The sequence below is a fragment of the Lytechinus pictus genome, chromosome 2 (genome assembly GCF_037042905.1).
Source record: "Lytechinus pictus isolate F3 Inbred chromosome 2, Lp3.0, whole genome shotgun sequence".
NCBI classification, from domain to species: domain Eukaryota; kingdom Metazoa; phylum Echinodermata; class Echinoidea; order Temnopleuroida; family Toxopneustidae; genus Lytechinus; species Lytechinus pictus.
Window position 1 is genome coordinate 14,952,211 of NC_087246.1, and position 27,292 is coordinate 14,979,502.

General features: G+C 34.8%; 2 protein-coding genes across 3 annotated transcripts; one reads left to right on the plus strand and one right to left on the minus strand.

The window, feature by feature from the left end:
• Positions 1–21: 21 nt before the first annotated feature.
• On the minus strand, positions 22–9,584 carry LOC129254748 (G patch domain-containing protein 3-like). Of its 2 annotated transcripts, none has more exons than XM_064110575.1 (7): positions 8,776–9,584; positions 5,838–6,301; positions 5,310–5,490; positions 3,573–3,632; positions 2,541–2,662; positions 2,148–2,275; positions 22–1,299 (listed from the first exon to the last, which is right to left on the minus strand). In XM_064110575.1, the coding sequence occupies exons 1-7, from the start codon at positions 9,278–9,280 to the stop codon at positions 1,095–1,097; spliced, it is 1,665 nt and encodes a 554-aa protein (XP_063966645.1). In that variant the 5' UTR covers positions 9,281–9,584; the 3' UTR covers positions 22–1,094. The 2 variants fall into 2 exon arrangements, with proteins under 2 accessions (XP_063966645.1, XP_063966635.1); XM_064110565.1 differs by having other exon boundaries at positions 8,854–9,294.
• LOC129275026 (3-oxoacyl-[acyl-carrier-protein] reductase FabG-like) lies at positions 8,748–27,045 on the plus strand. Its single transcript, XM_064110594.1, has 9 exons — positions 8,748–9,504; positions 13,065–13,204; positions 13,715–13,807; positions 20,469–20,610; positions 21,205–21,245; positions 22,192–22,261; positions 23,048–23,084; positions 23,574–23,637; positions 24,882–27,045. The coding sequence occupies exons 1-9, from the start codon at positions 9,441–9,443 to the stop codon at positions 25,047–25,049; spliced, it is 819 nt and encodes a 272-aa protein (XP_063966664.1). The 5' UTR covers positions 8,748–9,440; the 3' UTR covers positions 25,050–27,045.
• The last annotated feature ends 247 nt before the right edge of the window (positions 27,046–27,292 follow it).

The window sequence follows — 27,292 nt, forward strand, 5'->3', positions numbered from 1 at the left end:
GAAAAAAAAAGATATCAAATCTCTTTCATATTTGCTTTGAATTTACTGGCTTCACAATTTATAAAATATGATTATAACATGAAATGTTTACAAGCATTTAAAAAAAGGGAGACATTGCTAACATATATGTAGAATTCCAATATGTAAATTTTGTGAGTGATTAGGACTAACCAGTTGACGGTCAAGTCTACCTCAACAAACATGGTCAGAATGAATACAAAAATTCTAAAAAGCATCATAGAAAATTGCATCAAAATCTGATGAAAAGTAAGTTTCATAGTTTTGCTAAATTTCATAAAACGGCACAACACAGCTGATCTGCAAGTGAGTGAGCCGGCAATGCCACACATTGATTCTTTTGTACATCACTGCCTGAAATATATATATATTTTAATTTTTTTATTCTTATAATGAAGAAGAATGGGACTGATAATTCTTATTCCACACGCTGAAGGTGATTTTTGCTAAAGAAAGTGCATGATGGCATTGTTTTCATCTTTTTACATACTACCTGTACTGCACATATAACTGTTGGTAAAATTTCTTATTTTAAATCTGATTTTGATGAAATTATCAGCATCATGCTTGTTTTTTCCTAGTCACTCAAATCAATTGTCTATTGGGGTGGACTCCAAATTTGAAGGCTTATGGAGAAGCAAAAGCTCTGCAACTTTTTTGTGTGAGAAGTCAATGGAATATCAGGCATTAAAAATGTGTTGCAGAGGCAAGCGACTTCCATTATGTCTCAAGGTGATTATTAAAATTTGTGAGCCAATCAAATTCTTATATATCAAGTTAGCACATGCATGGTTTTGTTGGATCTATCATGGAAGTATAATAATAGGTGCAAGATATGTTGATTGTTTTCTGCACAACAGTATATCTTGTCAGTTTAAAGTGAAACTCCTATTATTCATCTGCAATCTCCTAAGCCAAAGTCAATCTCATGATGATATTTCGAGGGTACAATCCTTATATCAAATCCATGGTTACCTTGAATCAGTCATGAAGGTATGATCTTAGTTGCTAAAGACTGTCTCTGATGTTATCTGTACTGCAATTATCTTGGGACCTGCAGTGCATCTCAATTTTGGTCACCTGCGATCTCCTTTGACAAATTCAACCTCATGACGATACTTAAGATGATATGGACCTCTGGATCTCATCAGTGGTTCTGCTGGATCAGTTACAGAGGGGTTATCATAGATGGTGGATATAATCACCTCTTTATCTGCCCTACGTTGTCTCTTTGTAGTGGACACATGACTACGGGTTGGTTGCAATTTTTCTCCATGATACCTGAATAAAACACCATGCACAAGTCATCATAGTTTGTGTTCCACATTTTAAATACAATGGTGAAACATTGATAACATCACAAATTGAATGACAAAAAAGAATAAAATAGCAATATATCCTTACATTGGCAAAGGAGATGGAAAGTTAAAAATTACTATTTTCCAATGAAAATCTACAATTTTTAACTTTCTTTCAATTCATGTATTTTAAAAAATAAAGCTATTCAATAAGCTACTCATATTTCTAGTTCAAGTAGAATAAATATCATTAAAAAGCCCTCCACCTTATTCCCTCAAGAATTGGCTAACTATTAGTATTGGCTATAGCCTATAGAACTAGGTGGTCTTATCTTAAGTACATGGGGACTCATTTCCATTACCCACTACTCCACTATGCCAAAACTGATCAATACTATCAATATTACATTGGCCAAATTGGACAAGTCAACTGTCAAAACCTTGGTGGGATGTTTTCACTGCACATGCTGCATATGCACTCATGAAGCAACCATATAGTAAATGCATGAGCTGGGTGATCTGGGATCCATTAATTTCATTGTCTTGTTATTTTGCCTTTAATTTTTTTTTATTAGTAGGTGGAATCAGGTCTATATGCAAGTCTCCCTGTATTCTCCTTGTGCCCATGAGATAACTGTAAAAGTAGTGAAGGATGCCATTTGATAAAATTCTCATACACTATTGGTTGACTTTGTGCCACTATGTGGTTAATTGTTAAATGGAAAAGATGGAAAGGGATTGGCCAAAAAAATTACAATGAATGATGGCTGTACATCAAGTTCTGCTAACTGTCAAAGTAATATATATTACCAATATTATCATTGAACTTACCCAAATCCTGTCTTGTCTCTGGAGTGTTGTCCAGTGTTATCTAGCGCATCCGCCATGCCAACAACTGTCTTGCCAAGACCTTCTCCTTCTGACCAGCCTTGCTTCTGAAGTACTCTCCTCCCTATGCCCTGATAAGGAAAAACAGATATAGGATGCAATGACTGTCCAACAAATCTGATTGTGTCAATGAAATGTTGATAATGACATGCTGATGATGAAAATGATGATGAAGATGATGATAAGACTGATGATAAAGATGAAGGAGGGAAGGTGGTTCTGAAGAGATGATGATCATGCTGCTGCTGATAAATAATGAATATGATTTATGATGATGATGAGGCAATATCACAGTGCAGTTTTCAAATATTTTGAATAATTATCCCTTCTTCTTACCTTGGTGTGTTTCTCAAACTGACCAATTGGTTTCTCAAAGACACTTGTATCTTCTAAGCCTCTTTTCATCCTCTCCATCCTCCTCATATCTAAAGAATCTTTCGCATCTTTGTCTCCTCCATCTGAAATTAAGCAAATTGTCTTGTAATTACAAATGTGTACAAAGTACCTTAATAGAAATCTGAGTCACATTATCAACAGCTTTTTGCTAAAATCTTATTCAGTGTTATTTCGCTTTATTTCCTTCAATCTGTGCCTGAGGCATTGGGAAAGCTGAAGTAAAGTGGACAAAGATTTAAAATGCCCTTTCAAGTTTCGTAGATCATCTATAAGTGTCTGTCGCTGTTTCAGTTTATGACTACATTATTAAAAAAACATATGTCTTCTTTTATTTTAGATTTGAACAAAATTTCAAACTAAAAATATTTTTTTCAATTACTATTTCTTGAAATACCATGTGTATCATCAGGGGTAGTACCGCATAGTGAAACTATAGGAGAAAAAGCAAGGACACGAAAGAAAGAAAAAAGAAGTCTAGAAGAGTATCAAAATGAGTAGAGTCCTTCAACTTAATAATACACATAGGCCTACTATTCAATTGAGGACAAAAAAACTCTGTCACAATTTATAGATAATCTTGGGCCATTATCAAATTACTCTAGCACTATCACTGTGTGGCATAAGATTATCACAAACATGGCAAATATCTATAAATATATATATATATAATAATAATAATATAATAATATAGGGTATTTATATTGCGCACATATCCACCTTGTTAGGTGCTCAAGGCGCTCCTATATTACCCGGCTAAGCTAGGCGTTCATAGCGCACACAGCTATATATATATATAATATATACCACAATCTAAATGTACAAGAATTAAAAGGTTTACAACAGGAAGTCAAGACCACGTATTTGGACTTTGCACTGCAGATGCCTGGAACTTGATCTACGCTACTCTACCTCAGGAATAATCAAATGCTGAAAAATGACATTCAAACCAAGCTTACTAGTTAGCATACTCACGTTCATCATAGTAAATACTCATATCAACATCCCAGTCATCTGAAGTTTTCTCATCAAAATCTGTTAAAAAAACAAACATGATATTGTTGATGATTAAGGGCATGGCAGAAAGTATCAGGTCAACTATTTGGTGGACTATCATAAAAATCTTATATTAGGTTAGTTTAAGATTATTTATTGTTTGCTTATTTATTTGCACTGAAACATTGGAGGTACATCATAATCCGGCCATACAATATCCCAGATTCAGGAAAGCTGAATGCCATTAAAATTATTAAAATACCAACTATAAATACAGATGTGAGTGTGTTTCACAAATAGTTAAAGGGGAATCCAGCCTTGGCCATAAAATGATGTGTTGGGACAGAGAAAAATAAATTAAACAGAATGGTGAAAGTTTGAAAGAAATCGGACAAGCAATAAGAAAGTTATAGCTGCTTTAAAATTGAGATCACTAATACTATGTAGATTTCAAATTGGCAACTGGGTAAGTAAATTATGACAAGGGGCAAGGACAACTTTCCCATAGGCCATGTACTTTATTATCAGAGATTTGTGGTACCCATTCCCCTGGGGCAGTAATCTAAATATAACCCAGGTAGTATATTGTTTTATGTCCTCATGGAAGAAAAATATAATTTGAAATAAAACTTTTGGGAAAAATGACATTTTAGCCATAATATGTATTGGAGTACATGGAAGAGTAGTCCTTGCCTTACATCACTATGACATCACATATGCGGCCAATTTGAAGTCTCCATGGGTATAGTGATTACCAATATTCACAACTTTTAAAAATTCATAACTTTCTTGTTGTTTGTCCAATATTGTTCAAACTTTCACCTATCAACTTGTCTGATTTTTCTTTTCCTTACAAAAACAAGTTTTTATTTGGGTTGGATTCCCCTTTAAGTATGAATTGAAGTCATGCATAAATGTCAACTTTCACATGTGATTTAAAGCTTAATCTGATTGATCGATACGCGTTAGTGTGCACATGATCTGACCAATGCGGTGATGCGTACATAGGTTATGTAGATTCGAATCAGTGATAGGCCAATGCGCCATCACGTAACCATAGCTGCGAGGATCGCATTTGCTATATTCTAGGTTTTGACATCACCTCAGTGAATATAACTGTGTTGCATTGTAAAGTGCTGCGTTATATTCACTAAGGTGACGTCACTGCTTACAAGTTGCGTAATCAGATAGTTTCTTGATGTACGCGCTCTTGTTTACGCGTCGATTGCATTAAAAATGCGCTTAATGCATTTATTAATTTTTTTTTTTATGACGTAGATGGATCAAAGCTGCAGCAAGAATTTTGAGTTAATCATAAAGCCAGAGTGTGAATGCAGTCTCTGATGGCAAATCTACATGGACTATATAATATAACAGATATTGCCTTGTCTATCTTTTAAATAAATAACATTTCAACTCCCCTCCGGAGCTATATTATTCCCTCAGGAGAATATTTTCCCTCAGCGCTGCACGCTTCGGGAAAAAAAAATCCCTTGGGAAAAATATAGCTCCGTCTGGGAAAAAAATGTTATATTCAAACTCTAGGTAGGCAATATCTGTATAATATACCACATGCAGCTGAAATTTAAGCGCAACTCTTAATTCAAATCATTCAAATCTTTGTTAATCACCCCTGGAATGTAGACATCTACTGATTCCAGATGTCAGGATTCCAGAAAATTTAGCTACTGATTTCAATTTTAATACTTTCCCTACCTCCTTCTTGAGCATCCCAGAATGCAGCATCAGTGTAGAAGACAAGACCACTTCCACCTTTCTCCCACTTAAGCTCTATCTCTTCTTCAAATAGCCTCTCTTTGATTCGTTCCTGGGATGTGATGTCCTCATGAAGAGATTCATGTCTTTCCCATTCCTCACAGGTATCATCATCATCATCCTGCAAGAATCAAATGTCAGTGGTTAAGGTCAAAGGTCTATAGGGACTAAATGATTTGGTGACTGTTGTAGAAACTCACAACTGAACACAAAACCAGGAAAATAAAACAAGATTTGATTAGCAGATATCAAAAGTGTGACTTAAAGACTAGCAATGAAAAATAAAATGTTAGGCAATGTATGAATGTTAAAAGGCAATGTATGAATGTTAAAGTTTACATTAAATCGAACAAAAAGTATTGAATAGTATAAGCCACTCAAAAATATGAACCAATGTTTTCTTAATTTTATGGAAAGTAAGGAGTTCATCTAAATTTTATTTTTGAAAATATATATACTAATACATACCTCATCTGAATCAGAAACATTTCTCTCTTCATTTTCGTTACCAGTTCTTTTCTTCCAATCTTTCTTTCTTTCCGCCTTCCTAGAATAGTCTTTGGAATCTGCTGAAACCCTGGTTACTTCAACATTATCCCTGATCTCTTGACCTGATGCTGTCATGGCAATTTCCTCATTTTCACTCACCCCGTCGACAATTTCACCCCCATATGCAAGTGGAACATTTCCATATCTCCTGTTGGACCTGCTCTTTGAGAAGGTGAGGCCAAGTCTTTGAATAATCTTTGGGGGGAGGCGACAAGTTCTGATGTACTCAAGAAACACAGCGGTGGGTGTGCCAACATTGCCATTAGGCATCAGGTCTGGTGGGTTCAGCTCTACCAGGTTTTCCAGATGAAATTCAGTGAATATCTCCCTTTCTGGTGGAATGAGCTTGCTGTCTCCCCGTGTTGTGTATTCTTTTGCCTCCCCTGATGAAATTGAAGGATAATAATATGCATGAATTATCCAAACTATTTCTATTCCATTATATTCAAAGAATGAAATCTATGGAGATAAAATGACCAAGATAACATTGAGTAATCTTTTGACAAATGCACAGAAGCACTTTCTTAATGAAATAGTATCACTTTTTCAAAAATAAATGATGGATAAAAATATACAATAAACCATTTATAAGCATTTTGATTGATACTTTCTCTAACTTATGCATAGAATTTGTCAAATCAAACATTTTTATGTATGTTTTGGTATCTAAAGATTTAAACAATCTATGTTACACTATATTTTGAATGTTTGGAAAAAAAACAAAACGTGTAGGCCTAAATACCATCATTTTACAAAGGAAACTTTCATGGTTTACTTCCATAAACTATTAAAATTTGATATCCCGGGGGTACCCATCTCAACATCCACAGGTAGTTTTTGAGTCATGAAATGAATTATTCATTATTTCATTTCTCAGTAATTGAATGCTCCAGTCTTCACGGCCCGGGGGGGGGGGGGGGGGGGGGGCACTCGACCAAAAAAGTGGTAGGGGTGTGCCGCGGGCGAGACAAAAAACGGGGGCCTTGGAGCGGGCTGATTGTAAAAAGGAGGGTCCTCGGAACTAAAAATGTTTGTGAAAACGGGGGTCCTTGGAACGGATCGCCAGCGTACGTGTGAGTGCGTATGCATCCCTATGGAACGGCATGCGTGCATGATGCAGCTATCACGGCCTCCGCCGGGTGCGCTCGGGCAGAGGCGTTGGTCGGACAGCGCTCTGCGGCCGCTTTTCACCTAAATTGCAGCAGATCAATGCGACCGGAACAGCATAACGAAAAATATGCGAAGCTTCGGAGCGGATTTCTTTCTTCTTTTTTTCTCGATAAGAAGATAGTGCTATGCCTTGGAGCGGCTTTCTTTGTTCTTTTTCTCAATAAGACAAAAATGCTATGCCTTGGAACGGAAATTTGAGTGTGAAAATGGGGGTCCCCTCCGCGGCACATACCGTCTAAGCATTATATACTGAGTGCCCCCCCCCGGGCTTCACGGTTTAAGTGTGTATGATGCATATCTTGCCTCTGCTATTTTGATTACCTGTAGATGTATTTCCCAATTCATCACAATAATTGCACTTTTATCATAATTTTGCTTTTTGAAAATTATGCTATTTTGTGACTAAGGCTTTGTTTCTCGTCTGCTCTTTCTGCCGATAATAACGATCAATATCAAGGGATTCTAGTTAGGAAAGTAGGAAACCTTTTGTGAAACGGGTTAAGTAAGTTTGGAGCTAACTCCGTGGTTGGTGGATAAAGATATATGTCTAACTTGTCCAGGTGTTGAGAAATGAGCCCCAGCCCCCAGGAATTCATGTCACTGAAATCTATGAAAATTATGGTAACCTTAATTTTGATTGGCTGCTGAGCCCTGTTGCCATGGTAGTTGCCATAATGGCAAAGTTACAACAGTTGAAACTCTTTATGAAATGGGCCCCTGCTCTTCACTTTATACTTGTCCAATAGACACCTTAATAACATTAAGTACTTCAAAATATGTGAGGTTCTTGATTGCAATGCATGATCATGATCGGATGCATTCTATAGCAAACTGCAAACCAAGAGCGACAATTAATTCATGTAGCCAGACTTGCAGTCGTCGCACATTTTGCTCATTATTGCTCTCTTAATAGGCATAGCATTATAGCAAGGGTGCATAAATAAAATATAATATCTTTAAAGGGATATCCAACTTTGTTAATAAGATAAAATTGTAAAAAAGAAAGTTTGAAAGAAATCACACATAATAACAACATTGTGGCCATTTTAGAAATGAGATCAGTAAAACTGTAAATAAAAACTGTAATTAGATAAAATGTGGTGTGAATATCTGCAAAATTTATACAAAAAATAAAAAAAATCTGTCTTAATTATCACAGTAATCCAACATATTTTATCTATTTGGTACACTAGACTTTAGTCTTTACCTTCCTTGATGATTTACCATGCAAGAACCATCTGATCTAGAAATGGCAATGAATTCAATTGCGAAATTTTCAAGTTCAACTCATTAACTGAGCAAGGTAGCCTACAAGACACAGACAAAATTAATTTTCGAATGCAATTTCATCCCCTTCAGTAAGTCACCATTCGTTCATATCCATCACCACGAAAGAACAAAAATAGATCTGACCACTCATTCAATGAACAAGGTTATTATGGATCTGACTGATCTTTGATTTTGTTTCTTAAATTTATTTCAATTAAATAAACTGCAACTTAATAGTCTTAGTCATAACATTAATAATATATCATAATCATGTATATTACTGACTTTTAAAGAGCAATAAACGTCTGCAGTTAAATTTTGATCTATTCTTAATAATTTATAAATAAACTATTTCTCTATCTAACTTAGATAGCCTATCAGACATAGGCTATACTAGCCATGCATGGTACCTCACTACCTGAATCTGTGGTTTTGTCAACGTCAGCTTCAGCAACTTTTATTCTTGATATGAAACATGTGCTTGACATAATTGCACCTTTCTTGTCAATCCAAGGTTTCTTGTGATACATCCTAATAAATTTGGACATTTTGTGCTCTTGCAGTTTCAAGACGCAGCAAAAAGTTTTTCGCACGTTGTTCGCCTTGACCTGAACATCTTCAACTCCAGTGGAGGAAGTAGCGGAAGTTGATTGATCGAGCCGCCCAAGTTTCGGGGAGAAATCGGACGACTTCCCGATCCCGCTGGGGCTTGTATACGACGGCGGGTCGTCCTTTTCTCGTTGTTTTGTCTCCGGGCGAAGTCTGAAATGAAAACAGCTAAATCCGTTGGATTCTATGAACTGTGAAAAATAATTTCGTAAGTCTGCTGAATGAAAATCCGCAGGAATATTAGCTAGAATCCCATATGCATGGGAGCCTGCGCCTGCCGGTGCTTCAGTGTTTTCCGTCATTCTTCTTGTCATCAGGTGATACGTCTCTCAGTCACGTGATTTAGAGTCTCCTCTATCCGATCCCAGGTCAAGCAGAGCTGATCCACAGCCCGGATCCACAGACATTTCATTCAATAATATTTTGTTTGTTTCATTATTAAATTGCTATAGACCCTAGACTTTTTGTCCAAATATGTCCTCATCGGATCCAGCAACACTCGGGGGCTCGTTGAAGGGGAAAGTTGCCTTAATTACAGGTAAGTTAGACAATAATTAATAGACTGAGTCAAAAACAGTTGGACACATGATTGTGATTTAATATGATGAATCTATTCTTGGTACTGTATTTATGACCACGATCGACGATGATGTGATTGTGACTCTGATTCTATGTGATCAAGGTTTGACTTTAAAATTGAGTACTTTGAGTGATGTTTTTTAATAGTTCATGATATTACCATTTTAATCATCTGATGATTTGTGGTGATGATGATGTTCCGCAATCCACAATCATTTGATTTTGAATTCAGATGATGAAGGCTAAATCAGAAGGTTTCTCATGTTTCTCTTACAAGCAAATACATAGAACTTTGGATTACAAAGTAATAATAACAAGTTTTGCATAGTAACAATTACACACAGGCACACACTCCCACCTCATACCACATACAGGAAAATTCTGTTATGCCAGGTTCTAATAAAAAAAAAGTTTTGATCTCATTTTGAATGAATTCAGAGTTGGTTTCTCTTATAATTTCTTCAACATTGTTTCATATTTCTGGGCCTTTAAAGAAAATAAAAACTTTTGAGCTGTTTGATCTTGTTTTGGAAAATAATGCTGCGTGATCTTTGTATAATTGTTATATGTATGCATGCCTAATTTTGAAAATTAGAGTTAAATTGAAAATGTTTTGAATTTGAATATGGATTTTATTTCTGTAGCAAAGATGCCTAAAATTTCAATGTCTAAGTTAAAGGTCAAGTCCACCCCAGGAAAATGCTGACTTGAATAAATAGAGAAAGATCAAACTAGCATAGTGCTGAAAACTTCATCAAAATTGGATGTAAAATAAGAAAGTTATGACATTTTAAAGTTTCGCTTATTTTTCACAAAACAGTGATATGCACAACTAGGTGAGTCAGTCAATGATGTCCATCACTCACTATTTCTTTTGTTTTTATTGTTTGAATTATACAATATTTCATTTTTTTAGATTTGACAATAAGGACCAACTTGACTGAACCATGTAATATTAAACAATGTTAATTCCACATGTTCAGGGAGGAATTAATCGTTGTATCACTTGACAATGAGGAGAAAATTAGAATATTTCATATTTCCTATAATAAAATACAAAAGAAATAGTGAGTGGATGACGTCATCAGTCTCCTCATTTGCATACAGACCAGGATGTGCATATAACTGTTTTTTTAAATTAAGCGAAACTTTAAAATGTCATAACTTTCTTATTTTACATCCGATTTTGATGAAATTTTCAGTGTTATGCTTGTTGGATTTTTCTCTTTTTATTCAAATCAACTTTTTGTTGGGGTGGACTTGTCCTTTAAATCTTAAAGGGAAGTTCACCCTGAAGAAAATTTTGTTGCAAAAAAAGCAGAAAAAATAAAAAATATTGGTGAAGACTTGAGGAAAATCCATTATAAAAGATTAAGAAAGTTATTAGAATTTAAAGTTTATTTGTGATGTCATAAACGAGCAGCTGCCCCAAATATTATGTAATATATAATGCATAAATTTCAATTTTTTAATGGTTAGTAGTGACTTATTTTTATTTTCTGTTTAGAAATGGGTGTGAAATGAATTTGTCTATTAATATACTGAAGCTACAGTAAAAACCACTCTCGGGTTTCTGAACAAATGACATTTCATTAATTTTTCTACCATGCGATATGTAGGAAAGCTGCTCGCATATTATGACGTCACAAATCTAATAATAACTTTTTTATTCTTCGATGGATTTTTCTCAAACCTTCAGACATATTTTTTATTATTTTTTCTGCCATTTTTACAATAAACTTTTTGTCAGGGTGAAGTTCTCCTTTATAGATATTCAATATAGATGTAATGGAGAAAAAAAGTGGTTTTGAATGGGCAAGGTAATAGGACTTTGTAATTATGCGGACAAACTTTTTGTGCATTAAGAAGTCTGTTTTAATTTTATATACATGTATTGAAATTGATTAGATCAGGCAATATCATGATGAACTGTACAGGGAACCTATGCCATGCTATGCCCCCCCCCAAAAAAAAAAAAAAAAAAAAATTCTTAAGTCTTAACATTAATACAAAATTGTTCATCATAATATAACTTATGAATGATTTAAGTTTTGAAAATAATCAGAATATACCGGGTAATCAACACCAACTTGGTGCAATTTTTTAACTATCATTAAAACTAAAAATCCCCATTTAGGGAGGGAATAATGCATTTTTTTTAAAGTTTAATAACTCCCTGCGGTTAGATTTTAGTGATGAGCATGTCACAAAGAAGAATGATCATCATCATCATAAATCATGATTGATGGAAATGATGACTAGCAGGAGTAGCAGATTTATTTTTGCGATGAATGTTATAATCATATGTTAATGATGAACTATTCCTAGGGTATAACTGGAAGTTTGTCAGAGAAAGTGGTCTAGTTTTAAGGAATGATGGATCCTTGATTCAAGAAGCTTATTTTTAACAGACAGCGGGCTGGTTTCTGACTCTTGCAGTCCACAGCCACCCTGTCTGTGTTCCAGTATGCAACACTCCCCCAAAAAGTCTTTCAAATATTGTTTTTGTTACAAAAAATACTTTCATTTGTAATTCCATTCATTTATGATCTATTATTCATTATTAACCTGGAGGTATTTTCAATTATGCACCAAGAGTCCAGAGAGCTATAAAAACTGAATTATTGAGCATATTTTTGCAAGGCCTTCTATTGGTAGAAAGTTTTTAAAAATGTAGCACCCAAAGGCACAAACTCTTTTTATAATTAGACAAAAAAAGTAAAATTCAATTCTGTGTAAAAAAAAACAATAATTGATCCACTAGATCAAAAATTGCAACACTTCTTTCAGCACACAGGGGTTATTACCTGAAGACAAGGTTAATAATCATGTGCTTGCACATTTGATTAGCAGTTTTTATGAGGAATCAATACATTTAATTAGAGTTATGATAACAAATTTGCAAAAGAAAAGTCCAAACCTGTATACTGCTGTTTGAATAGACTTGTAATATATTTGTTCTACTTCTGGCTCGTTTGTGTGTCTGATGAGGTGTTTTGCTTAATATCCAAGATGATGATGATGAAGAATTAAAGATAAAAATAATGATAATAACAATAATAATGATATAATACCGGTGATGATAATAATATAAACTAAGATAATGATTAATGATAATGACAATTATAATGGTAATAATGATAATAATGATTATGACATTATCTATAATGATTACTTTAGTAATTATGAAGATTTTATTTATTATAATTCATAATCGTTTAGCGGGATCAGGCCTATATTTTTTTTCTGGTCACCATATAGGCTTATTTAGAAATATGTAAATTTCTGCAGTTGTTAACAAAATTGTTAGTAAATCAGTTGGTCAATAAATCAAAACAAAGTTGAATTACAACGTTCATGATGATGATGATGATGATAATGAAAAAGATTTTTTTAATCTTTGATTATCAAAACTTTAAATTTTTGTTAATTGTAGTTCCAATCCATGTGCACTGTAATATAGACAGATAAAATTTAAGCTACTGTATTATTGTATACATGTATATTAACAAAATTCAGGAGCCAGTTCTGGAATCGGAGCAGAAACGGCCCGACATTTTGCTTCCCTTGGATGTCAGCTTGCTCTAACAGGACGGAACATGGATGCTTTACAAGCAGTCACTGATGAATGTGTAAGCAGAGGACTTGGAAGAGATCAGGTACAAAATTTGTTTTGATTCAAAAGAAGTTAATATCACACAAGATACAAGATATTGTCTTTGAAAAAAAAGAGATTCTGATATTAGTTTACTGGTGTTACAATTCAAAGATAAATATATAAAGAATAAAGTGGAAGGAGGAAGATTTATAAAGGTCTTCAAAGAGAGGAGAGAGGGCAAATAACGTCATTGCCTTCCACCTCATTATGTCTTTTATTCCAAATTTATTATTATCATTATTATCAAGAGGAAAAGACCAAGTTTTGTCCAAGTAGAAATCAACCACAGTGGTAAAATAAAATGGGTTTTTATTTACTGTTAATACAGGTAATTTACTTGAATGTTATTGAAGCAGCACTTATTTTTACACTCAAAAGGGAAAAAAATCAAATCAACAAGACAAGAGACAAGAAATTGCCAGTGCTTGACATACTACGTGGTATGTGCAGGGGACAGGTGTCACATAAAACGGTAGATATCAATAATTATTGTCTCTATTTTTTCCATTAGATTTTGATGATACAGGCAAGCTTTGATCAGGAAGCAGATGTGAAGAAAACTGCCGAGCAAACAATCCAGAAATTCAACCAACTTGATGTTCTGGTAAGAATCATGGTGATATGACATAACATTCTTTTATTGCACATTTGAAATTGTGTTTTGCTTCAAAATTACCAATTTTTATCCTTGCTGCAGCTCAAGGAATCATATTATTTACTTGATGGGCGTACAGTACTTGGTACATAAGCGCTTAACTCCAAAGGGAAGAGCTTTCATCGGCACATACTGATAATAAATTTATCCTGCAGGTACTCTTCTTCTCTATCTGGTCTTGAGTACAGCACAAAGTGATTATGTTTAAAAGAAATTTTAAAGTTTAGTGTACACTGTCAAACCTCCTAACTAGATCACATCTTTATTGGCTTGGCATGGATGTGAGAACAGTTTGAGTTTCATAGACCTGTACACGTTAAGACAAACTATAGGCCCATTCTCCGATAAAGCGCTATATTTCTGAGAATCTTGTCGCCAGCATATATGGGCGTGTTTCTATTCCTTTTTGTATCCATTACGAATATCTATCAATGTCAACTTAACCCTGAGGTGTCATGTCTTAAAACTGGTTGACACTTTCCACTAAAGTAAAAGCAGTATCACATCACACAACTCTGAATGAAGGGTAACCTCCAAAAACCCCATGTCGCCAGCACGATGAAGATCAACTTTTATGCTCCTCATGACTACAGAGAGGCATTAACTCAATGATTACTAATATTTTTCATTAGTCCACGCTAATGTATAAAATTATAACACAGTTATACATAACTACATTTTAACATTTTTTGTTATCAGCCGTCTGATGGTCTGTCGCCAAAAACTGAACAGATACGTTACCATTTTTCTTAAACTCTTTTTAAAACAGGCTATTACTTGATCAAAATAACTGTTTATACGAAATAAATTATGATAATTTAATGGTCATAATACAGGAAGCAACTCCAGTTCTCTTGCTTTTATTATTTAAAGAAAGGGGCATCTTTTCCAAAAAGGCCTGTGGAGCGTTTCTCTTACGACAGATACGTTACCCATACTTTCCATAAATATCAAAGTGATAATGAATAACAACAAATGATTCCTATAAAAATGTTTCAATTACCAGTTGATGAAATCGTGATACGAGAGTAGTTGCCTAAATATATATATTACTCTTTGAAATCCACAAAGAATAAAACGACTACCAGATACGTGACGACATATACGTTACCAAGAATTTTCCACCTTTGCACGCGCAAGCAAGTCCTACGCGCAACAATGAGAAAACGCAGGAGCTTGAACACGTGATTTTTCATTTCGACACGTGGTATTTCTGGGGCTTTATTTTCTAGCATCTAAGCTGTTTTCTGTCTATTTTCTGCAAGCACATACATGACATACGGTAAGTAAATTCAAAGATAATTTCTGAATTGTTTTCATTTTATATTTAGTCTCTATGTAAAATAATTAAATAGAAATTAGATATCTTTACATATATAAATGATTTGATGTGAGAAGTTCCATTTGTATACGATGATATACACACAGCCCTTTACGTGTAGACCGTGGGCACACTAACTTATCCACAACTTAATACCGGTAACGTATCTGTTCAGTGTGGTAACGTATCTGTCGCATAAGTGTTTGTGCATTTCCTGTCATTTTGCATGCCGCGATATGAAGATGAGATATATTAACACTTTAGTTTTCAACATTCTGCAATTATAAGTTCATATTAACAATTATTACAGATAAAAATGTTTATTTTTATGCAATATACTTGACTATTTTACGAAACGTAATAAATCAATGGTATTTAATTTCAGTCTGATACTAGTTTCATACAAGTATTTATTTACTGACATGCTTTATAATTGAATTGCAATACACACTGACACCCCCAAAACCGGCCATGCCAAACACACGTACACACCCACACCCACACATTTACCCACGCACACACCTACACACCCTATGCCCTTAGCAAACTACTTTTACACACTATAGTTTCCAATTTATTTTTAGATGGGGAAAACGAGAGCCGAAATCCAGAGGGCCTATAGAGAGAGGAAGAAGAAAAGAGACCCCAAATTCCTTGAAAAAGAGAGGAAACGACAAGCATACTATCGTGTTCCTGCTTCACAGTTGAACCAGTCAGCCTTAAAGGAACGAAGGAAAAGGAGTCGTGAGCACTGCAAAGCTTATAGGACTAGGAGAAAGGCTAATGTTGCTACCTCCCCGGTGTCTCCTAACCTTGTCATCCTGACATCTAGCAAAAGCAGGTCTAGATCTTCTCAGTCGAATAAACTTGTAGTCCAACTTCCCTTTCCTAAGACAGATAAAAAGAAAAGAAGATCAAGGGCACTAAAACGGGCCAATAGATCCATAGAAGAGTTGACATCGCAGAATGTCCTGCTACAAAGGAACCTGAAAAGAGTACAGAAACGTTACGAGAGGCTTGTTAAGAAGCAGAACAAATCTTCTGATAAAACCATTGAATCTATGACACCAAGAAGCAAAACAAAGGAAGAACTTAGACAGGCAAACCTGGGAACCAAATCTTTACCTGGACGTATTCGGAGAAAGCTTCAATTTGCAAATGTAATTGCTTACCACATTAAGCAGTCATACAGCAACGCGTCAAACCAAAACAAGAAACGAGAATTTAGAAATGTCGTAGCATCCGGAAAAGTTCTCAAGAAGTACAGATGCTTGGCTTTGATTCACAGAAACACCGGCATTAGACATGGCACATTACTGAACACAGACCAGCGACGTCCAAGGAATGCAGCAATAAGACAACAAATCAAAGAGACAGTCGTCTCCTACTTTCAAAGAGATGATATCAGCCGATGTATGCCAGGAAAAAAAGATGCAACAACCAATGAGAATCATCAGAAGTCTCAAAATCGTATCCTCACAGATTACTTGAGCAATATCTATGCAAAGTTTCATTCTGATCACCCTGAAACCAAAATTTCTTTCTCAAAGTTTGCAAAGCTGAGACCAGCTCATGTTAAGTTGACTTCATTTCTTTCTCGAAGTACGTGTCTCTGTACAATTCACCAGAACATGGCATTCAAACTCAAATGTCTCAATTCACTGGGTCTTGATGTTTCGGTCAATCCAGAATCAACCAGCAAGACAGTCAAAGTTGAAAAAATGAAGGAAATGATATCACAGCTAGATGAATCAACTGAACTCGAATATGAAATCTGGAAGAAAGTAGATGTCAGTGGAAGAAAGAAAATGAGAATAGAGAAGGAAAATAAGAGTAGAGACGACTTCATAGAAATGATGACAAGAGAATACACATCCTTCCTGGCGCATGTAGATAGGATAAGACAACAGTTCCATGCTTTGTCCGAGCTAAAGTCCAATCTCCCACAGAATCAGGCAGTTGTCCAAATGGACTTCTCGGAAAATTTTGTGTGCCAAAACGCAGATGAAATTCAAAGTGCGTACTGGAACAGTACAAGCGTAAGTCTCCACCCAGTTGTTGTTTACTACAAAGGCAACGGAAATCAGCTGCAGCACAAAAGCTTTGTATTTGTATCTGACGTCAGTGAACACAATGCCAGAACTGTTGTTGCCATACTTCTCAAGTTAGTTCCTCTCCTTAGAGAACATATCCCACAACTGACAAAGGTCCATTATTGGACTGACAGTCCGAGCTCCCAGTACAGGAATAGGTTTATCTTCACGACAATCTGTAAGCATCGAGAGATGTTTAAGGTAGAGGCTACCTGGAACTATTTTGAATGTGGCCATGGGAAAGGAGTATGCGATGGCATCGGAGGAACAGCTAAGCGTCAGGCATCAGATGCTGTTAAACAAGGTAAAGTCATTATCCAGGATGCCACAGATTTCTTCAAATGGGCTGCCGACAACCAAAAAGAAATAACCTACGTCATGTATTCGAGGGATGAATACAATGATGCATCAAAAATCATGTCTTCATTCGACTGCCAAGCAGTACCTGGGACAATGAAAGTGCATTCTGTAGTCCCTGCTGACATCAATTCCATTCTTGTACGAAATGTGTCCTGCTTCTGTATTCAGTGCCTTGAGGGTAACCGGAGATGTGAAGGATGGGTTAAGCGAACACTCAAACCCAAAGCACAGACCTCCAACGATCCAATCATGACCGCCAATGACAGTGACAATGAATCAGATCCAACGATGACCATGGATGAAAGAAACGAGGCATCAACTTCAAATGACAATCAGTGTATCTCTGTGGCAGCAGGAGAGTTTGTAGCTGCAATGTACGCAAACGAATGGTACGTTGCTAGAGTTCTTAAAGTCGATGAAAAGGATCAGGATGCACAGATGACTTTCATGGTTGCTGTACAATCTAAACAAGGTACCAGATTCAAGTGGCCACATCCATGTGATGAGATTTGGATCCCCTTAAAGGATGTAGTCCTCAAAATAGCTCCTCCAACTCCTATCGGAAAATCTGAGCGGTTTTTTCAGATACCAAGCGAAACACTGGATCTCATTCAGAATATGGAAAAGAAGCACTAAATATTTGTGAATTTCACATAATACAAAAAAAATTATTTCCTCTGTTTGCCTCGCTTGACTTTTGAACAGTATTTATCATTTGAACTAGAATCAACATGCAACGATTCGGACCTACACAGATCACCTACTGTATGCACTGTTTATACATAAACGCTTTATTGCAGGAAACGTGAAATTATTTAGACTAAAATTAATTGAATATTCACATACTGTAGAAGAGGCTAGCCTTTTGTTATAAATTTCTTCAAATCTTTATTAGAAGTGAAAATACTGAACATTAACCTTTATATAATTTCTTCAGATGAAGTAAAAACTGAGACCAATTTAAGGCCTAAGTGTAATGAAGCTCTGCATGCTGATAGTTTAAGGCCCGTTTGTTAAGATGCGCATATACTAGTTTTTATGTTAAATAACATTTCCCTTGGTTTATTCAGTGTTGCGTCTGTTGGTGGCATGTTATTAAATTCTTAACTTTCCTAAATTAGAAATGTGAATCATTGGTGAATTTCGTGAAGGTATATTTAAGCCTATAGTAGTTTATCTGTTTATTTCTTCGATTCTTTGATACTGGAGATATCCATTATAAAGGGTGAAAAATTCAAATTTACAATTTTGAGGTTTGAGTGTTGAGGTTATGATACTAGAGCTATTGAATATGTTAAATAAGAATTCGTATTTTCACAATATAAGTTTATAGTTGGAACAGTGTTACATTTTTTAGAACACGTTTAGAGACCAAGCAGTTATAGCGTATGAAAGGTGTGTTATGTGACCGTGGTTCAGTTTAAACGAGCTTTGACATATTTTCCGCACATTTGTGATATATTTCAACGCTTTCTTATATTTCAATTCCTTCTTTAAAAAGTAAACATGTAAACTTGGTTTCTTTCATTCACAATATCCCTAATACTTCAAGCCTTAAGGTAAAACTTGATGGAACTTGTGTATTTTTTTATCTCAAATGACGAACAGATACGTTACCGTGCACACAATGTTCAAGTAAAATCAATTACCAATCAGAGGATGGAAATTGTGTTTTATTTTAGTATTGATATTAATTTCAAGTTATAAACACATTTAATTTGATTGGTAAATATGACTTAAATGAAATATGAATTAACCAGCAAAATTCTGACAATAAAAACGAACATTTGGACAGTATGTCTGCATCCCATTAATGTATTTTCTTTTCAGAATAATTTCATATGGGCATCTTTTCTTCGCGGTATAAGGTCGCATTTTTAGGAGTAGTTAAAATATTGAGGAATTTCCATTATTCTATTCTTTATTCTGACTTAAACTTGATAAAGAGGTAAATTTGAATACAGAGATGTTGGAAACAGATACGTTACCGCATACATGGTTATTATTTGAAGGGTCATTACCTTGTCTGAAGGTTCTGTGTCTATCATCTTTTTTGTTTATTATGTTTTATGTCAATAAAGTTTTAATTTCATGGTACTTTGATATGCCTTCTCGATGTTATTGGACCAGTCACTCGAAAGAAAGTTAGTTTTGAAATTCACAAGGCAATAAATCCTGTTTCCAACACTTTAACCAAGATGTTAGCTTATAATTAGCCATTCCAGTTGTCTTTATCATATAGATTTCTCATGTGTCCAATCCTGTTATTTGCAGGGGGTCAGCAGTTATCAATAACAAAAGTTATAGGACGTATGCTGTATAAATTTGCACTACAAATGACAATTTTGGTACGAGGGACTTGCGGTAACGTATCTGTTAGCCAGTTTAATACTAATTTTCAAGGGTGATGTTTCAGTTGAATTTCTGTAAAAAGCTGACATGTTAAAAGTCATCAGTTTGTTGTTCCATGTTGTTCAAGCATTAAAGTTTCAAATGAGATGTTATTTTAATGAGTTCTATGTGGTTGATTTTTTACTTATACCAATCCAAATTGTAGCGCTTTATCGGAGAATGTGCCTATAAGCAATAGAATATAAAATGGAAGAGCTAGTGAGTTGGGACATCTTTCTCCAAACAACCCATGGTCCCATGCCCATGCTCACACACCTTTAGCATTTAGTATTAGAAACAACTTAAAGGAAAATCTTGTTGATTTTTTTATCAACAAGATTTTGATACTTCAGGTTTTGTTCTTTTGCTTTATGTATCAGAACTTCTTTGATTTATTCCATTATTCTGCCTTTCGATATGAAAATTCTGTTTTTTGCTTTTGCAGGTTAACAATGCAGGAATTGTTGCCCCAAATTCAATTGAGACTGAGAGCGTATTAGAGAATTTTGATAAGACCTTTGCAGTGAATGTCCGAGCATGTCTTCAGCTGACTAAACTCATGTCACCATACTTAATCAAAACTAAAGGTCAGTATTTTAACCTCTGATGGATATGTTATGTGACACTGCATATAAACCAAGATTGCAATACTTAATTAATACCAAACTACAATTATAAAGGCAACGTTTAGGATTAAGAACCCAGCTGTACATCTTGCACTCAGTTGTGTCAATGCATACAGCCAAGTTTATTTCAGTTCACTGTGGTATAATGGGCCAAAAATTTGAAAGGGGGTTACATAGTTGGATACTATGTATGATTTCTAGAAGTACTTGAGCATTCTTTTCTTATATTTCATGGTTCACTTTGAGGAAATAGGGCACTGGAAAATCAATTACTATAGCTAGACATGCAGGGAATTAATTAAGTAGACCTAATGTTTGTATCAAATGAAGAAAAACAGAAATTGATATATTTTTCAAATTCAACTATTTTTATCAACTCAAATAATCCCTTCCTTATCTTCCCACAAACACAAACACCCACACACGCATACACACACACACTCATGCACAATGCAATTTAAAGTTAGGGGAGAAACACCTTGAATTTTGTAGTTGTAAAAATTACTTTCTGTTAATGGAAGTAGTCATATTTCTTTCTTTTTTCGTTGTTGACAGGCACCATAGTTAATATATCCAGTGTTAATGGTGTCAGGGCTGTAAGTATATACAAATTTTATGTCAAATTCTCCATTAATGTAGTCATATTTTCTATTTCAAGCAAAATAAATAGAGAGACTTCTGTTGGGTAATTCCAAGTACAGTGTTGAAACCAATGTTGGTGGTTGTGTAAAACAAAAAATTAGCAACATGATACATTACCCAATTTCAAGTGTGGCTGCTGATTGGACTTGGGATTCAAACCCGAGTACAAATTGTAGTGGGAAATACCACACAATCATAGGTGAAGGTCTACCGTCTAGTAAGGTGTCACATAATTTAGTAAACCAAACACTGAAATAATGGAATCAAGGCTGAAACTCAATTACATTGAAAATTGCCCCCGTCCCCCCAAAAAAGGGAGCATAATAATATTGACACATATATTCTTATTGCTTGGAAAGAGATCTGCCCACCCGACATAATGCCATGCTTATTTTGCTTGTTTTGGGCATTTACTTATTTCTTCCAGAATCATGTGACACAATTGTTCATAAGAATTTTGGTTGTGATTTAGTTTGATTCTATTCAGATTAATGCCTTGAGCAGTACAACAAATATGGACAATCTCTCTTATAATGTCTAGATATCAATTATTTTTCCTTTTGTTTCCTTCTCACTCTCTCTATCCATCCATTGTTTTCTTGTCTGATTCATCTTTCTTTCAATCCTCCTTTTCCTTCACTCCAACTTTAACTATCCCATGATCGTTCCTTTTCTCAATCACTCCCTTAATCCGATTATCATCCTTTTTCTTCTGTTTCCTCTCTTCCCCTTTCACCCTCTTTCATTCCTTTATCTATTCATTCTTTTTTCTTTTTCTCCTTCCATCTTTTTTTACCTTTTCTACTCCTATTTTTTCATCTTATTTTTTTCTACCAACTCCCCCTTTCCCTCCACACTTTCTCTTTCCCACAATCTATTCCTTTATATTTTTCAACACAGTTTCGTGGAGTGTTAACATACTGCATGTCTAAGACGGCCCTTGACCATATGACAAGATGTGTTGCCGAAGGTAATTGTTATTTGTAGGCATATTTCGATGCTAAGTTGCAGCATATTGTGTAAATGAATAACATGTACTCAGGTCAGTTCAACAAGTTATTATTTAGTTTTTCAATCGTAGTTATGCCAAGTCCAGCAATGTATGTGTTTTTAGGTAGGGAACAGATTTCCAACATGGGCGGGATAGGCATGCCTGGGAAAGAGATGTGGATGAAAGCAACAAGAGCCTCAAATGTGGCATTCTCATGTGGAATGTGTGGAAATTGACATGTCTGGAAGTTGGAATTCCATTTTGAAAATTTAATAGGAGCCGAAATATAGGAGAGTAAAAGAATTCAGTGCGAAATAATGAAAAAAAAATCATATATCAACTGTAAAGAAAGTTATAAATCTTTCAACACTAAAGAATTCCAGAGATCTTTAAACAGATCTTTACTTCTTTGTCATTTTCTTTGATTAAAGATATCAAATCGTAGAGCAGATATGGAACTTTTGAGGCATGTAATTTTCTTTTTAATATTCAGATACTGTTTACAAAATAACGTTTTGTTATCATTTCTTCAAATTACTTGTAATTTTACTCAATCATGGGTGAATCATAAGTTATATCAGATGATAGAGAGGAGACTTGAAACTTAACATGATATGTCATTTGTTGATTACATATGATTTGTGATTAAGTTAGGATAAATCTTCAATAATTTGCAGTTTTTTTCTATGACACACTGTATGAGAACCTGCTAATGATTTTACTATTTCTTGATCAACAGTTTGTATATTTTTCTACATTTAACAGAATTAGCACCACATGGAGTTAGAGTCAATGCAGTCAAGTGAGTTTTACACATATATTTTTGTTTTGCTCTCTCTGTTCGTCTTTGTCTTGCTCTCTATCTCCCTTATATTTTTAAGGGTGTTTTTCTAACATTTTCTCTTTTTTACCCTTCCATTCTTCTTCATATAAATGTAGTTTCTCAGCAATTTTAGTTTTATTTACACTGTGCTTTTGCATACTTTAATAGAGTGTGTCAAGGTGAAAGAATAACAAGTAATATCTATCATATGAAATCAATCTATATAAATTTAACATTCAGCAAAGTTTTATCTTACTTTTATGTTCCACTCTTCTTATGCATATGATAATCTTGCATTGCTCTTGATCACATTTTGTCAGAATTCTGAACTATATTGAATGAAACTGGAATCCATTTGATTTGTTATTAATAATATTACAACTTTTTTCCCAAACTGGATCACAAATTGATTGTGTAGTGGCTAACGGGTCTAAGATTTTTATGTATGCCTTTTTTCCCCCATTCTAGTCCTGGTGTAATTGAAACGCAGATCCATACACGAGGAGGAATGTCAGATGAGCGATACCAACAGGTTAGTCAAAGCTTATCAGGGGATGTTTCACAAAGATTTAAGTATGACTTAGAGTCGCACTTAAATGCCTAGTTGCACGCGTTATAAAAGGCATGGCCGCATTAGTCAGATCACGCTAAGAGGACGCGCATTACTGCGTATTAATAAGATTGCACGTGTTATATCATGTACGTGTCTGCATTTAAGTGCGACTTAAGTCGCCATTTAAGTATGACTTAAGTCATACGTAAATGTTTGTGAAACACCCCCAGGTATTTGATTATAGTGGTTCAATACTGTTTGGTCTAGTTCCCACATCTGTATGAGCTAACTGCATCAGATGATCATGTGGCATGTTACCTGGTTGGTGTATCATGAAGCTATGTAAACATAGGAAATGTTTGGTCTCTCATGTAGCACAAGAACTGACGACCAGTCAGACATAAAGTTGCGCTTAACTTAAGCATAGCTTTATGAAACGCCACTGAGTTTGTGTAATAAGATACATGTAAGCTAAGTGGTGTTGGACCAAATTGGTGTAAGATGAAATGGCCTAACAAATATAGTAGTAGATCATGCTATTTCATAAAGCTGATCACAAGGTTACACATGACTGGGAGATGTTCTTAGGTGCTAGGTCAGCTACAGGGATTTATCTTAATAGCACAAGAAATGGTCACCAGTCCTGTATAAAGTTCTTTGTAGATACAAACCCACCATGATAGGCAAAAAGGCAGTTACACCAAGTGGTTATGACATGAAGTAGATATGGATATGATAAAACCATTAGGAATGACACTCAGTAGGTACGAGACTCGCATGTAAGTGGAAATACAGGTCACAAAATACCTAAATGTTGGTCATGTTTACAGTTGAGAAACTTATCATAAAGTTTTTGAACTAGTGATTTATTCAAATAAAAATTGCATATCATGCGAGTCAATAAAATACCATATTATGTTTTGAAACTGCCATTTAAGAATTTTATCATGGAATGTATTTGCAGGTTCCGTACTTAAAGTGTATGTTTGACTAAAAAGAAATCCTGGAGGGGAATGAAAATTCCGGGGGTTTTTCAAAGGCTTGTCCCAAGGACCACACATAATTCATTCAAAACTAAAAGCAATACTATTCTAAAGATATTGATCTTAATATTGAATTAGGGTTATAGTTCTTAATTTGAGCACCAGATGCATTATTAAAATGCCTAAGTTTCTGAATTTTCAAAAACAAAATTTGTTTGTGTTTTATCTGAATATCACTAGTTCTTGGAACATTCCAAGACAACTCACGCCATGCGTAGAACAGGAACAGTTGATGAAGTCTCAAAGCTTATCGCATTCCTGGCATCCAGTGACTCGTCCTTCACAACAGGAGAAACAATCACCATAGATGGAGGGCGCCATCTCTTGACCATCCCTGTTCAGAGTTAAACTCCATTCTAGCTTTCAATTTCATACCAGTAAATTGGAACTTAGCCATATATATTCACTATCATTATTATTCTGTCATATTTTCTCTGCCTTCCCCCTTTTTTAGGGGGGGGGGGGAGGTGATGGGAGGTCTTTGCGGGGGCAATATACTCTATTTTTGTACCAGAAGTATTCTTACATGTTTAAGATGTTATAAGCAACTTTAGGGTAAGTTTTTTTAGCAATAGCTGAGCTAAAGGCCATGGAAATTTGTTTTCAGCTAATTTTCAGGATGTATTATTTTGTTCAAAATACTCAACTCTGCATTGAAGACGGAACAAATTCAAATGACTTCTTTTGAAAGGGAAATGATCAAGCATTCTCTTGAAAGGATTAGTTAAAAAAAGAAATTGTGTGGTTTAATGCAGATTGTTGTTGATAAACAGGAACAGGCTCTCTCAAAACAAAGAACCCCCCCCAAAAAAAAAGTTTAAAATCCATTCTCTTCTAATTACATGCTTTCATCAAGAAGATTTTTATACTTTTTGCTGTAAGAGTAGTGAGTGAAAATTTGCCAAACAAAACCACACCCGGTACTCTTTTTTTTGGGGGGGGAGGTTCTACATGTATGTATTGTGAGTGTTGTCATAATGAAATGCAACATTGGCTACTTGGTATACTATTAATTTAACAATCACTTCAATTACTTTGAATATTGTCTAATTGATGGGCTAAGTGGCAGTTACATGAAATGGTTGTAAGTAAATGACCTCGCTTGTGTTTCATAAAGCTGTTTGTAAGTAATGAAAAGCTTCACGCACAATATCATGCATAACAGGTGAATCCATTCTTGGGTGCTAACAAGATTCTTAATCATTTTGATTTGAAATAAAATTGTGTAGGTTTAAATTCTTGTTGCTAACAGTCATCTACATGCAAAGTTTATGATTTTTAAAATTTGATTACTTGTAGGAAATGCAGTTGGACATGATCTGGGATATCTCGTAAAATAGCAGAAGAATTGTCATTAGTCTTGTTTCAAAGTGATGCTTAACAGTTTTATGACATACCTCCCCTACTTGTAGATGGGATAAGAACTTGAATAGCATGAGACCAAACATGTATTAGACAAACATCACTAGACAAAGTGATGTTTCACCTATAAATTCCCTTGTCTCAGTACATTTACCACAATGCAGTGACACAACAAAACTGCAACTTTTTGTGTACAATTTGGATATCATGCAACAACTTTGAACAAAAACTGCTGTGGCAGGAGAATTTTTTTTTTTACACCTGGCTACTACAAATCTGGTAACAAGCAAATTCTTCAAAAGTTTGCATATATGTGGCATGAGTTTGTCCACACTCTATATAAATTTGGGCAATGTATTTTGGCATCATTGATGTCACAATGCAGTGCCCACATTGATTGGTATAATGCATGTGTTTTCTTTTTCTTTGTCTGGACCACCACAATTGTTTTTGTACATCTAGTGTAAAAGCTAACGTGCAAGTTACAGTGTTAAATTGTTAGGAGGACAACATTATTTCATAAAGTTACCTTGATACTTGAGAAATTAGAATTCACACAAATATTTGCCACATGGTACTTTTCTTAAAACATTATTTTTTGGAAATATTTTTTTCCCTACGCTATGTTACATCTGTTATACTATTAAAATAAGTACTATTTCAGGATTGGCTTATTGGGAGTCAAATTTGGCTCTAGTGAATGTATAAAAACAAACATTGATTATGATATAGCTATGTCATTGCATCTTTTTTTCAACAATCATGTAAAATATATCTGATACAATAAGGTTGTAATTGATGTATTTAGTAAAATGTAAAGATGTCAATTTTATGATATATTTTCATCAAAATCATTGTCAAACAATTATAAATGATGTATATGGGTTCTTTAAAATGACCATTAGTTTGTTGTGCTGTAATTTTAATTATTACTCCTGATGTCCCGATGACATGAGTTTGACAATAAATTGAAGCCAGCAAATATGTGGAGTAAATTATCATTCTTCTAGACTTCTAAGGGAGTGTGTTCATAAATAGTGCATGAGTAAGCCAGGAACCAATTTATGGCAGAGTTATTAAAACTCACAGCACCATGACACAATGATACAAAACACAGAATTTCATTAATACTATTGGACAAGTCAGGTATAAACAGCTTTTCAAAGATTAACCATTTTTGCATTATCAAACATTTACATTCATCAAGAAAGATAAAATCAAATTCAATC

Bases quoted from the DNA above. Each gene is read 5' to 3' on its own strand.
- LOC129275026 (XM_064110594.1), top strand. From the start codon at position 9,441: ATGTCCTCATCGGATCCAGCAACACTCGGGGGCTCGTTGAAGGGGAAA. The intron at 13,205-13,714 runs GTACAAAATTTG...TTTTTCCATTAG, and splicing joins GAGGACTTGGAAGAGATCAG to ATTTTGATGATACAGGCAAG. The intron at 21,246-22,191 runs GTAAGTATATAC...TTTTCAACACAG, and splicing joins GTGTTAATGGTGTCAGGGCT to TTTCGTGGAGTGTTAACATA.
- LOC129254748 (XM_064110575.1), bottom strand. From the start codon at position 9,280: ATGACAAGAAGAATGACGGAAAACACTGAAGCACCGGCAGGCGCAGGC. The intron at 3,633-5,309 runs GTAGGGAAAGTA...TTTTTTTAACAG, and splicing joins CTGGGATGCTCAAGAAGGAG to ATTTTGATGAGAAAACTTCA. The intron at 1,300-2,147 runs GTAAGTTCAATG...TGTTTTATTCAG, and splicing joins AGAGACAAGACAGGATTTGG to GTATCATGGAGAAAAATTGC.